This window comes from Dipodomys merriami, unplaced genomic scaffold, assembly GCF_024711535.1.
Source record: "Dipodomys merriami isolate MVZ:Mamm:240054 unplaced genomic scaffold, mDipMer1.0.p SCAF_2, whole genome shotgun sequence".
In the NCBI taxonomy this organism is placed as follows: Eukaryota; Metazoa; Chordata; class Mammalia; order Rodentia; family Heteromyidae; genus Dipodomys; species Dipodomys merriami.
The window spans coordinates 58,914,079-58,928,704 of record NW_027203381.1 but is presented as its reverse complement, the minus strand read 5'-3'; the positions used below and the strand labels follow the sequence as shown (position 1 = coordinate 58,928,704).

The following is a 14,626-nucleotide window of genomic DNA, read 5'->3' as shown; positions in this document are numbered from 1 at the left end:
CAGGTCTCACTGTACAGGCTGCCATACTTCAAGGTATTGAAATGTGCCCTGAAGCATGGAGATTATGGTAATCTATTAGTAAAGGGCCACTGCTTTGTACAAGTCGCTCAATGGTGTTTTCTACCTCCTTCATTCTATCTCTTAGCTGTTTGATTTAAATCCATACCTGAGTAAGATACTGGAAGAGGATGATAGCTTGATTGATGAGGTCTTCTGAGTGCTTTGGATTATTTTGACTGCTGAAATAGGAAGAGAAGCAGATAGAAATGGAAGACAATATAAAAGTAGATTGGATTTTGTCACTTCTCTCTTAAAATTGTGTAATGGCTTTCTACAGCCTGCCTCCACCGCAACCCTGTTTCCTTCTTTTCCTATCAAGCTCTGGCCACTCTGGGCCTTCCTCCATTCTTCATTGTTTATTAGCTTAAATTAGTTATACAGGGGGATTTCATTGTTATAGCTCCACACACGTTTGGACTATACTCCAATCACTTTTATGCCTTCGGTCACTCTATGGCATTATCTCTATTCCCTGGCCCTACTGCAAGCATCCCAACAGGTTTCCTTGTTCTATTTTCAGTTTTAAATGATCTATTTTTTAAAACAAAACAAAAATGGTTTGTTTACAATACTCAATGCATCTTACAAATTACATTTTCATTTCCTAAGTAATTACAGTGTGTGCAATGAGTTTACAGGAAAATATTAAGATATCTATTAGACATCTTAAACCTCAATCCTAAAATTTGAACGATATGTATCACTACATTAATAGAAGACTTTTTAATTAAGAAAAACTAAACTCTGTAGTTTAATGTTTCCCTCTGGTATCTTAACCCAAATTAAATGATCTATTGTGATAGTATTCAACCTCTCCTTTTTTTTTCCCAGTCGGTCATGGGGCTTGAACTCAGGGTCTGGGCACTGTCCCTGAGCTTTATCGCTCAAGGCTAGTGCTCTACCACTTTGGGCCACATTGCCACTCTGGTTTTCTGGTGGTTAATTGGCAATAAGAAAAGTCTTGCAGACTATTTTTCCTCGGCTGGCTTCAAACTTCTATCCTCAGATCTTAGCCTCCTGAATAGGCATGAGCCATGGGTGCCTATCTCTACCTTTCCATTTTTACCTGGTTAACCTACCTGTTCTTGAGGTGAAATGCACTAAATACTCTCTCCGGAGGGATGTCGTCCTGGCTTCTCAAGTCCAACTCAAGCATCCAAAATACCTGATTTCTATGTCTGATTTTGCTTATCCTTCCTGTCACTTTTTGTTTACCACTTTGAGTGGCTTGTAATTATGTATCTTATATGATGATCTGTTTTAAGTGTAAGCTCCAGGACCAGAGAGTGATTCATTTCACTTGCTCTTTTAACCCTTGTCCCTAGCAGAGTGTCACCATGTAATTGAAGTTCAGAAATACAAGTTTGAAAAGTGGAATGAGGGCTGGGAAGGTGGCTCAGTGATAGAGCGCTTGCCTTGCATGCATGAGGCCCTGGGTTCGATTCCTCAGCACCACATAAACAGAAAAGGCTGGAAGTGGTGCTGTGGCCCAAGTAGTAGAGCGCTAGCCTTGAGCAAAAGTAGCTCAGGGACAGTGCCCAGGCCCTGAGTTCAAACCCTCAGACTGGCAAAAAAAGAAAAAGTGGAATGAGAGCAGATGTAGGAGTTGGAGATGGGTAATGCGGGTGGTTGGCAGAGAACTGGACCAGAGACAGTGAGGAATTGACAGCAAGGGCTGAATGAGAACTTTGGTTTCATTTAGGGTGTACCTGACACACTCAGGTTACAGGCTCTGCTAGAAGGGTTGGCCACATAGTGACTGGCAAGCTTCCTGTGCCTTGAGGGCCCCTTAGGCAGGTCTGCCTCCTATAAGCAAAATGAATGGCATGTTGACAGTGCATGTTGACGGTGCACCAGACAATGAGCTCATGTTTGGAAGCGTTTTCGTGTGTGTGTGTGTGTGTGTGTGTGTGTGTGTGTGTGTGTGTGTGTGTGTGTGTGTGTGTGTGTGTGTGTGTGTGTGTGTGTGTGTGTGTGTGTGTGTGTGTGTGTGTGTGTGTGTGTGTGTGTGTGTGTGTGTGTGTGTTATCCCTGAGATTTGATTTTTTTTCTCAAGACTAGCACTCTGTGTGTGTGTGTGTGTGTGTGTGTGTATGTGTGTGTGATATCCCTGAGATTTGATTTTTTTTCTCAAGACTAGCACTCTACCACTTCCAGTCTGCCTCCTATGAGCAAAATGAATGGCATGTTGACAGTGCACCAGACAATGAGCTCATGTTTGGAAGCATTTTCATGGGTGTGTGTGTGTGTGTTTGGGGGATATCCCTGAGATTTGATTTTTTTTCTCAAGACTAGCACTCTACCACTTCCAGCTCCACTTCCAGTTTTTTTCTGAGTTAATTTATTAGAGATAAGAGTCTCATGGACTTTCCTGTCTAGGCTGGCTTTGAACCATAATCCTCAGATCATAGCCTCTTGAGTACTAGGCTTTCTGATGTGAGCCACCAGTGCCCAGTGCATTTTCATGTTTAATCCTTCAATCACCCTATGGAGTGTAGTGTTTACTGACCACTTTTACCCTGAGGTAAATGAAAATATGAGGGTATTAATAACTTCATGACAGCTGATGAGCTGAGTGGCGGGGTTCATATTGGTGTGTCCCTTGACCTCCTGGGGTTGGCCATATTCATATGGTGCATCTGTTTTGTTTCTTTTTTTCACTGAGCCTAGATGTGTTTTGGGTTTGATCGGAACATCATGTCGGAACAGCTGTAACAGCCTCCGTTAAACTCCCATTTCTCCTACTCCATCAGCACATGTTTATGACCATATCGAGTCTCTCAGATCAGATCTTCCTTGAATCCTTGTTCTTCAGCAGTTTACTGTAGTACCAAAACCTGAACTCCTTGGCTATGTACTCCAGGCCCCATGCAGCCTCAGTCCTACTTTCTCTTCTTTTGCTCTCTCCTTTGGTTGTCTGAACCCTTATGCTGACCTGACATGCCCCAGCTCTGAAAGCAGCCTGGAGCAGTTCTGCTTGCTGCCACTAAGCTCCATGACTTTAGGAGCCAGATCAGATCCTTCACTGAAGCCAGGTCCCCTCCCCTGACTGAGTGGTACCTGTCTGCACACCTGAGCTTTAACCAGTTCTGTCTGGTTTTGTTTTACTTTTTCACCTTCAATACCAACTTGTAAGCTCCCAGAAACAGGGCTGCATATTGTACTTCATTTTATTTCCCTGCAGCGTTTGATGTAGTAGTATAAACAGTAGTATATGTAGTCAATATTTACTAAATAAGTAGATAAACCATACTTCTGGTGGTCTGTTCCACCAGGAATTTGTATATATTAATGTGTGAGACACTCTAAGAAATTACACTGCTCTCAAATAAAAAAAAAACGAGTGTCATGCTTATATTTCTGATAGGGATTTCAACATATTAGAAAATGTGCAAACTGTAGTGTTCTCATAGGTCAAAGTGGGAAAATATTGATGTACTGTCACTGGGGCAAGATAGGCCATGAAAATTTCATAATACTGTTTTATTTTGCTTTTCATTTATGATATCTACTCAACCTAATGACTAGTGTACTTTGCAGAAATGGCTAAAATCATTTGAGAATGTCTTTTACTCTATTGGGAGTAAAAGGAACATAGTAAATATGAAATCAAAGAATTAGACTGTGCATTCAATTTATCTCAGGCCACTCCTTAGTATCTCAGCATATTTACCTATTATATTTTGATAGGCTAATATTAAGGTTTTTGTTATCTCAGCATATTTACCTAATTATATTTTACATAGGCTATATTAAGGTTTTTGTATTCTCTGAGAGCAATATATTTCCTGTGTCAAGGGGACATACATTTAACAACCATAAAACTATCTGTGAAAGCAAAAATCTCATTTTCCTCCTAGAGGATCTTTTGAAAGATCAAAATATCATGCCTGGCATTATAATTCTAGCTACTCAGGAGCCTGAGATCCGGGATTGAGGTTCAAAGCCAGTTTAGGCAGGAAAGTCTGTGAGACTCTTATCTCCAATTAACTACCAGAAAACAGGAAGTAGAGCTTTGGCTCAAAGTGGTAGAGCACTAGCCTTGTGCAAAAGAGCTCAGGGACAGTGCTTGCCCAAGTTCAATCCCTGTGACCTGGGGTGGGGGTTAAGGGGAGATCAAAATATATAACTGATTGTAGACAAACATTTTAACAAGGTGCATAAAATAGCCTAATGAGTATTGTACATTTATTTGGCTTGCTTTCTATATTTATTTTTGTGTTTTTGGTTCCCTTTTTGCTTTACAACTGAAAGAAACATCTTCAGGCAATTGTGTCAACAATGTAATTACAGTCAACTACAGTTGTGGGATGTCAGCTGAAGCAGTGGTAGGGAATGGCTGTGAGATGTTAGGGCATTATTTAGAGCTGAGCTAATGGTGTCCTCCTGCATGCAGAGCCCAGGAGGTCTCAAGGCCTAGGTCTGAGAACTAACTCTGTCTTACTGTATGAGCTTGAGTATGTAACAACTCTCTTATATCCTTATTCTTTTCTTTAACCAAAGAACCAAGATACGGATATAAATCTTTGTGGTTTTTTTTTCTTTTTTCCAGTACTGGAGTTTGAACTCAAGATCGTGTGCTTCCTAGGCAAGCACTTTTACCTCTTGAGTTACTCCCCTCAACCCTTTTTGTGTTAGTCATTTCTGGTAGGGTCTTGCACTTTTTGGCTGGAGCCAGTCTTGGACCATAATTTTCTACCTGTGCCTCCTTGTATAGCTTAACAAACAAGCATGTTAGTTTTTTGCCCATGTTTGCCTCAAATCACAGTCCTCCCAATCTCCACCTCCCAAGTAGTTGGGATTCCAGTGTATCCAGTCTGAGAATATAAATCTAAGTCTCATTAACATTTTTTAATTTTTTATTTTTTTGGGTCCAGTTATGGGGCCTGAACTCGGCCTGGGCGCTGTTCCTCAGCTCTTCAGCTCAAGGCTAGCGCTCTAGCACTTAAGCCACAGCACTACTTCCGGCTTTTTTTCTTTTTGCTTATGTGGTGCTGAGGAATCGAACCCAGGGCCTCAAGCATGCAAGACAAGCGCTCCACCACTGAGCCACCTTCCCAGCCCTCATTAACATATTTATTATGAGAAGTGTGTTATAAATTATTGCCAAATATCATAAAGGGGAAAATCAGAACTATTGTCAATGTAGAACAGTGGAAGCTACTTATTTATTGGCTTGAATAGGATTTTATTTGAGAAATACCAGAAGTATTGAATCACAGCTGGGCATAGTAGCTCAAGCCCTGTAATCTTATCTACTTGGGCAGCAGATATAAGAACATAGGTTTTTTTTTGTTTTTTGTTTTTTGTTTTTTTTTTTTTTGCCAGTTGTGGAGCTTGAACTCTGGGCCTGGGCGCTGTCCCTGCACTCTTCAGCTCAAGGCTAGCGCTCTACCAACTTGAGCCGCAGCTCCATTCTTGCTTTTTCCCCCCCTGCTTATGTGGTGCTGAGGAATCGAACCCAGGGCCTCATGCATGCGAGGCAAGCACTCTACCACTGAACCACCTTCCCAGCCCAAGAACATAGTTTTGAAGGCAGTTCAGGCTAAGAAAAAATTTTTTTTATATACTTTATCTCAATCAATGGCTGAGATGGTACTATAGGAGCTATGGGTAAAGCACAGTGGTTGGGCATAGTAGTATACTCTTCGCATTCTACTGACTCCAAGAAACACGAATAGGAGGATCATAGTCTGGGTTGGCCCAGGCATAAAGTGACATAAACCTTCCAACACAAAAAAGGCTGACCAAGTGGCTCAGGTGGAAACGTGCTTCCCAACCATTGCAAGGCCTTGTGTTCAAATCCCCAATACTGTTTCTTGTTTTTGTTTTTCCAGTCCTGGGGCTTAACTTTAGGGCCTGGGCTCTGTCTCCGAGCTTCATTTGCTCAAGGCTAACTCTCTTAACACTTGAGCCACAGTACCACATTTGGCTTTTGAGTAATATCAGTATCAAAAAAAATTAACAAGTCTTTAACTCCCACTTATTGGGGAAGCAGAAATGTTTCTTGTTATGCTAAAATAAATCCTCTGTGTGTGCACATACGTGTACCAGTCCTGGGCTTGAACTCAGGGCCTGGGAGCTACTGTTGAGCTTTTCTTGCTCAAGGTTAACACTCTACCACTTGAGCCACATTCCACTTCCAGCTTTTTGGTGGCTAATTGGAAGTAAGAGACTCACAGACTTTCCTGCCTTGGCTGGCTTTGAATCTAGATCCTTGGATCTCAGCCTACTGAGTAGTTAGGATTACAGGTGTGAGCCCTGGCACCAGCCTACGATAAATCTTTGGTAGAAGATAGCTTCCTAAGCTCAGTAGACTTTGGCCAAGAACAAAAACAACCAAACCTTCATTCCTGTCATTTTTTTGACACTCCAGCAGGAAAGGCTAATCTTTTCTCTGCCTATGTCCAAAGGTGTCTCCTCTATTCCCAAGTCTGGGCCTTGTAGGGTTGAAGGCCTGCCTCCTCTAGGCCTTCAGTCTTGGAGGTGAGGGTCCCCCCATGCCAGCTGTCAGATCTGACCTACCTTCTACCTCCACCTGACAAGTGGTAATACCTCCATCCATAGATGCACAGAGACACCTGGTAGATTTTAAATAGACTTCCCCAGGCAGTGTGACCAGCTTCTTCTGACTTCCAACTTTATCAGACCATATGGCTTGCATATTTGTTCCAAGCCTGGGAACCCAGAGGTGTAGCCATTTTTAAATATGCCTTTTCTGTGTGGTACTCCAGGATGAAGCTGAAGATATTTTTAGAGTAACTTAGTTATGAAGAAATTGTGGCATCTTTTTTTTTTTTTTGTATAGGAGTCAAGAAACCAAAATAAAAAATATAAGCAGGCTAGATTGATTTTGGTAGATTAGCAGTGGCGTGTGATTTGTTGCTATTCTTTCATGTTTCATTAATGTTAAGAAAACAAGACCCTAACTTTGATTTCATAGGAATTTCAGTATAACCAAGGACTCAGAAGCAGGAGACACAGGATGAATGAGTGGTTTGCTTGCAAAAAGGGTACCATAAGTTAGTGAGTTGACTGACAGGGCTTGCTCCTTGGACTGCTAGACAATATCTGGGTATATTTTTGTTGTCTTGCCTGGGGAAGAGCTGCTACTGGCACCAGTTGAGTGGGTAGAGAACAGGGATGCCACTAAACAACCTGCAGTGCCTAAAACAGCCTCCACAATCGTGTTTACTGGAGCACAGTGCCAGTAATGCTAAGGTTAAAAACCTGTATCACACGGAGTGCCAGCAGCTCATTTCTGTAATCCTAGTGACTTGAGAATAGGAGAATTAAGGTTCAAGGCAATGAGACTCCATTTCAGTAGAGAGATGCTAGATGTGATGGTTTGCACCTGTCATCTCGCAGTGACAGGAAGCCTAAAACAAGTGCACTGCAGACCAGGCTATACATCTAGGCATGAAGGGAGACCTGTAAAACAGCCAGTGAAAAGCAGTGTTACAGGTATGTCTTGGTGGAAGAATGCCTGCCTCAAGCCTTGAGTTCAAAAGTTCAAACCCCAGTCCTGCACCCCCCTCCAAAAAAAAAAAAAAAAAAGCTCTGTCACAATATGTGTAGCCTTGGATTGATTGATGTAAATGGGGAATCATGTGAATTAGGAAAATCCCCAGGTGATACCTATTATAGTAGCTGCTATCCTGTCTTCTTGGGGGGCCATTTTCTCCTGTTAGCTTTTTTTTTTTTTTTTTAATCATTTTATACTTACAGACTGGGTAACTTCCATCACTTGGCATGTGGAAATTTTGCTCGATGAAGTAAGAATAAGGAAATGGACCCATTACACATTTCACTTCCCTGCAACTGAGAAGCAGTGCTGAGAGCAGAGGGGAAGACTCTCTGGGAACATGGCAGCTGGCTGCGTGTGCCTGTGCCCCTGCCTGTCTGAGGCCGCTGCACACCAGTGGCTTTTGGGTCAGAGGGAACAACTTTGAGAACATTGGCCACTAATGCACTTTGAGTCTTCAGAGGCATCGTGATAACTTCAGCCTTCCCCAAGCATGGAGGCTTGCTGGGACAGTCCACAACACTCTTGCCCATTGGATAAGTAGTTGCACGTGTTCTGATTAAAGCCCAGAAAGTTAGGCATAGGAGGAGGTGTAGCTCAGAGACATTATAAGGCTCTGGGTTCCATTCCAGCACTGCAAGCAAGACAAAAAGAAATCTACTAAGTGAATGTTCTCCTGTAATTCTGATGATACATTTTTAGTCGTCCAGTTTCAAGATGTATTAACTTAATAAAGATAAGGTAAACATGGGGTTGTAGAGCCAGCGTGTCACTTCTGTAATCTTAGCTACTTAGGAGGCTGAGGTTTGAGGTTTGAGGCCAGACTGGGGAAGACAAATCTTGAGACTCTTATCTCCAATTAACCAGCAAAATGCTAAAAATAGAGATGTAGCTCAAGTGGTAGGGCACCAGCCTTGAATAGAAAAGGCTAAGCAAGAATGCAAGACCCTCAGTTCAAGCCCTGGAAACAACACACACATACACAATTATAATTTTATAGTATACTATTTTACAGCTTGTGTATTTGCCCATACTATACTGTAGTCATTTGTTCCAATATGATAAGACATTCAAGATTGATTGTAAGGACAAAGCAGTATCTACCACATACCTCCTCAGAGCAATTAGAATGACTTAAATATAAATTTCAGAACGTATACAGTTTCTTATACTACAGTTATTTAACTGCGATGTTGTTGATTCTATTCCTGTGTTCTTTCTCGATGTTACTGAAATGTTTCAGGAAACATAAGTCCTCAGAACATACTCTTGACGTTTCAACATCTTTTTTGTGTCCCACAGGCAAATACGTGTATCAGCCTATGACCCCTGTGGAGCAGCTACCAAGCACCGAGATCCCTGCCAGGCCTCGAGAAGCCACAAACACCATTCAGATCTCTGTCTCGCTCACAGAACACTTTCTGAAACTTGCATCTGTCTTCCAGCCTCCCCTTCCCCCTGACTCCCCGAGGTACTGTATGATCTCAGACCTCTTCATCGACAACTATCAGGTGAAGTGTATTAATGGGAAGATGTGCTATGTGCAGAAGCAGCCAATGCCGCACTCCCACAAGCTGAGCCCCGAGGAGGTCTCCGCACACGATGCCTTAATTTCAAAAGAGAGCAATACACCAAAAATAGATCACTGCTCTTCTCCCTCGAGTTCTGAGGACTCCGGGATCAATGCCATTGGAGCCCACTATGTGGAATCGTGTGATGAGGACACGGAAGAAGGAGCAGAACTGAGTTCCGAGGAAGATTACAGTCCTGAGAGCAGCTGGGAGCCAGATGAGTGCACCCTTCTCTCCCCTTCCCAGTCTGATCTGGAAGTGATTGAAACAATAGAAACCACTGTGTGAGTCCAGGGGGGGCCTCGGCCTCGGCCTCGGCCTCTGCTCCGCACTGGACTCCTTACTTTTGTCTGTTGGATCCTTTTCCAATGCTATTGGTATTTTCTATCCCTTCTACCAACCATAGCAGTTCAGTGGTCTGCTGATTAGTGTCACTCCTAAATCAGGCTGATAACTTAGACAGTTTCTATTGTAATGGTTTTCTTTTGTATCTTTTTATGTAGCATCTGGTGTCAGGAATTGTGACCCAACCTTAATTTCACTGGGAACTTTGAAAGCAGTGACGATCACAGAACACACTGGATTGGATGGAGGAGCTACCCAGACTGCACAGCCAGTCCTTTGCAGACAGGCTCCTGTGTCTTTTTGGCATGGTCACTGCACCCTTGTCCTGCTAGTTCCCCAGGGGAAGCAGTTTACTCCCTCAGGGAACAGTGGTCCATGTCGCTCTCCCCTCCCCCTTGTCCCTACCACCTGCCCTGGGTCAGCTGCCTCAGCATACTTCTGGACTTTGAAAGAGGCCAGTTTGGCCTCTGTGTCCACACACACAACCCTCTGCTACACGGGCTGAGCTACATCTTCACATGGGACGAGATACCACCTCAGTGTCATGTTCAGTGGAGCTTTAGCTGAGCGCCAGATACAGAATGGACAAGACCTAATTCCCACCACGAAGGGGTCTGCATTTCACGGGACACGCTTATGGAGATCATGGTACCCAGGGACAGAGCTAAGGACTTAGCTGGAGGCAGATGCTGCAGCATTGGAGCTGGCCTCATGGATGGGTTTCCCGGCATTTCTCTGCTTTTCCTTATTTTTCAAACCTTGGGAAACATTTAAGAACTTAGATCGGTATTGTAATTATGAGGCAGTCACATCTGACATCTTAAAAAAATCAATAGTTTTTAGTTAGCATGGAAATGCTAAAAGATGAAAGTCCTTTAGGGATTAGGAATGAATCTAATAGGTTTGATTAATTCTGCTTCATTTGGTTATATGAAGCATTAGAGTGGGTTAGATGAGAAATGGATTAGAATTCAGTTTATGATGCATGGATTTTTTTATGCAAATGGAAAAAGTTGAACTAGTTCACTTCTAAGGAGAAAGTATTTTGTGTATTATTCACTTTACCACATGAATGTTCACGGTCCACATAGTCCACGTATGTGCCCCTTTCTCACACACACAACAGTGAACCCTTCTTCCTTATCCAGCTCTCTTCAGAATGCTCATCTCCGTGTTGCCAGAGATCCTCATGTGAGTTGCATATCCACAACTTCCCTAACTCTGTCTGTGAGGCGCAGTGAACCCAGGAACTTCCAAGTGCCACCTGATGACATGAGAAGCGTCAGCGGGAGCGGAGCGTGTCTTCCGTCCTGACTCTTCCTAGCCTGGTGGCATTGTCAATCTGTGTTCGGGTGGTATCGCAGCACATCTTTGTCACGTTAGTTGGTATTTTAGGAGAGTAGAGTTCCTTTGGGATCTTCTCTGAGGCCTCCATTTTGTTCCCTCCACAAAGTACTCAAGGAGGAATTTGTTTTCTGCATTGTGTAGTTTAATGTTTACTAGAAATTTTTATTAGATTTAGGTGTCCAAAATATCTGTAGGACTTCGAAGGCAGAGTATATGCCTTTCTGTTTGAAGACAGCATTAATTTGTGTGTGTGTGTGTGCTAAATGAGAATGCGGCATATATCTTCCCCTCACTTGAAATGTAGTAACTTGTTAAACCAAGAAGGTGGTATGAGGAGCTCCAGAGACGACCAGGCATAGGTGAGGGCGGGTGTATGGGCCTGAGGGACATTCCCCTGGCCAGATGTGGCCCCGAGGGCCTTTGATGAGCCCAGCCTGAGTTTCCTAATGCCTCCCTTGAACCATGGCTGGCTGAAGGCAGCATGGAGGCCCCGAGCCTGTGAGCTGCTCAGCATCCACCCTGCACTCAGGTCTGGCAGGGCAACACAGGGCCTCCCTCTGCATGTGCCTGGGGTGAGCTCCTTGAACCCAGGGGAGTGGGGGTGGCAGGGCTGCTTCTCTATCCCCATTAAATTAATTAGGGACCCACTGCCACCTAACCTAATTGGAGTCTACAACCAGTGATCCAAAGCCACCGACATGTGGCCATGGGTCAGGCCTGGGCCCCTTACCAATAGTACCTATGACTTTAGTCAGCTTCCTGTTTTATAAACTCCAGAACTGCCGTTCAGATTACCCACTGTTTTAATGCAATTTTTGGATATAATGGTTAATAATCACTTTAAATATTTGCACAATCTCTTTATAATTACTAAGCTTCACTAAGCTTCACTTACTATTTTATAGAATTGGAGACATTCCATGTATTCTAAGTATCAGATACTCCTGGATCTCAAAACAGCCTTTTCTAAATAAGCACAAACAGGTTTTTTTGTTTTAAATTCTAGCACTGTTCATACTAATAATTTACTAAAATATGATTGAACCAGAATTGTTTATGCTATGTTATGAAATAATAAGATATTAAAATGTAATTTCAACTTAAATTCTAGGCCTATTCTGTTCTATGTTATATGAAAGAATTTCTCTGTGGTCCTGATATACTGCTGATTTGTATAACAATATTTATAAGCACTTTAGGAAATACTTAGATTGAAACATGTACTATAGACATTAAGCACAGCTATGTGAAATAGGCTTTTGACAAATGACTTGTGCAGTGACAGAGACGCAAGCTTGCCAGTGTGGGCCTCGGCAAGTGCTGTCTTGGGGCGGGGCCAGGCCGGCCCAGGTAAACTGCTCTCCGGCTGTAGTGGAAAGCTGGAATGATTCCCACGTTCGAAAAGTTAGTAGAAAGGGTAGAAGCTTAATTCCACTAAATGTGGAATTGGCTTTCTTACCTAACCAAGATACTGATTTTCAAATACATGCATAACTTTTCTGAGAAACTTCAAAGGAATTTTGAAGTTTTTGTGGTTATGACTATTTGCTATGTTGAAAAACAAGGTTTTACTATCAAATCTAGATTTTTTTTTACTTTGTAAAATTTTTTTTTCTTGGTGGTACTGGGTATTGAACTCAGGGCCTCACACTTACTAAGCAGATGCTCTTCCACTGAGTCATGCCTCCAGCCCTTTTACCTTACAGTTTTTAAGATATAAAAAATTTGAAGGCAACCATCAAACAGTTGCTTTCTTGGATGGGGAGACTTGCCGTATTAAGACGACAACACAAAATAACAAAAACACTACCACCAAGACCAGAGCAAAAGCCCAGTTGTTTCCTGACATACCTTATAGATTTGATCAAGGATTTGATTATATTTTGGGAGTGCTAGTTTTTCTTTTTTCTTTTTTGGCCAGTCCTGAGGCTTGAACTCAGGGCCTGGGCACTGTCCCTGCGCCTCTTTTTTTGCTCAAGGCTAGCCTTCTACCACTTAAGCCACAGAGCCACTTCCAGCTTTTTCTGTTTATATGGTACTTGGTACTGAGGAATCGAACCCAGGGCTTCATGCATGCCAGGCAAGCACTCTACTACTGAGCCACATCCCCAGCCCTAGTTTTTATTTCTTAAACTACTTCTCTTCATTGATTTGAACTATCATAATTCTTGGGGAACTTAACCAGAACAAACTCCTCTTAGGCAAATTTAGTTTTCTAGTTAGAGAGTAGGTCCAAACAGTCACTTAAAAAAATAGCCAGATGACTCTGGAAGTATAGATCTTATTGGGCAGGAGGAAAACACAAACCAAAATACTATTTATGAGGCCAGCTCTGGGTTATTCCCACATTCTCTTCACAAACTTTCCTTGTCATGGTTGGCTTTTTTACATGAGGAAAAAAGGTTATTGTTCTTTCCTATCTCCTGGTCCAGAATTGCGGGGGGGCCAGGGGAAGAAGGCTGGGTATGTGTTGTGCTTTTGGGGGAGTGTGAGCAGGGGGTCAGGGAAGGCAGGGGGGCCCTACTTATTTTATTAGTGTGACAGAGTCCAGGCCTGCCAATTTTACTCAAATCCAAATGTAACTAGAAGAGAACTGCTCAAACTTAAGTCACCATTGTCAAAGGGTCACTGTTCCTTGTCATGGCTGGTGGCTGAGTGTTGGGGGCATGGGGAATGGGCCCCATTCTACTGGGGCAGAGCTTTGTCCTCAGAGGAAAGTAGGCTCCTGGCAGGCTGGACAGATACCTGGGGCTGTCAGGCTGCTGGGCTGTTGTGCTCACAACACACACTCTGTTAAGGCTCTTCAGACCTTGCAATATTCACTTACTGTGCTATTCTTTTTAAACCTGTCTGTTTTAAAGTCCTAAGCACAATGTTGACTCTTCTGTAATTTCCTAAAATTATATTGTTTTCCTAAGACAGCTCAACTTTCCTTTTATGTGTAACACTTTAGGAAATCACTGCATTGTAAAATAAACGTGAACTTCTTTTCTACCAGAACAAATCTATTGTTTTTCCAGTGTGGGAATTCCCTCCCCCAAGGCAGAGAGTTCTGTTTCATTTAAGCAATGACCACAATGTGAGCTAAAAGCAAAAATGCACATTTGCAGTTGTGAAACGTTCAAGGCAGTGTTTACTGTGTGCTAGAAAAGGAGCACTTTCCACCCATTATCCCACTTAGCCTTTATAAAAGACTCCCAAGGGCACGTCAGGGCTGTGATCCACTACCTGCACTCATGAGCCGACACTGTCAGGGAGGGGTGTGTGTGTGTGTGTGTGTGTGTGTGTGTGTGTGTGTGTGTGTGTGTGTGTGTGTGTGTGTGTGTGTGTGTGTGTGTGTGTGTGTGTGTGTGTGTGTGTGTGTGTGTGTGTGTGTGTGTGTGTGTTGGTCCTGGGGTTTGAGCTCAGGAAGGGGTGTGTGTGTGTGTGTGTGTGTGTGTGTTGGTCCTGGGGTTTGAGCTCAGGAAGGGGTGTGTGTGTGTGTGTGTTGGTCCTGGGGTTTGAGTGTGTGTGTGTGTGTGTGTGCTGGTCCTGGGGTTTGAGCTCAGGGCCTGAGTGTTACCCCTGAGATTTTTTGTGCTCAAGGCTAGCACTCTACCACTCGAGCCATACAGCTCCATGTCTGCCTTTTTGGTAGTTAATTGGAGAAAAGACTCTCATGGACTTTCCTGCCTAGGCTGGCTTTGAACCACAGTCCTCAGGCCTCAGCCTCCTGAGTATCTAGTGTTACAGACATGAGCTACCAGTGCCTGGCTCAAAAAGAACTTTTTGATGGCTC

General features: G+C 43.1%; 1 protein-coding gene across 1 annotated transcript in view; it reads left to right on the top strand.

The window, feature by feature from the left end:
• The window catches only part of CUNH3orf70 (chromosome unknown C3orf70 homolog), a 58,169-nt gene extending 44,107 nt beyond the window's left edge, over window positions 1–14,062 (top strand). The window contains exon 2 of the mRNA XM_070029741.1: window positions 8,888–14,062. Within this exon, the coding sequence (XP_069885842.1) occupies window positions 8,888–9,444 (557 nt within the window). The 3' untranslated portion in view covers window positions 9,445–14,062. The remainder of the gene's footprint in view (window positions 1–8,887) is intronic.
• Window positions 14,063–14,626: the final 564 nt, after the last annotated feature.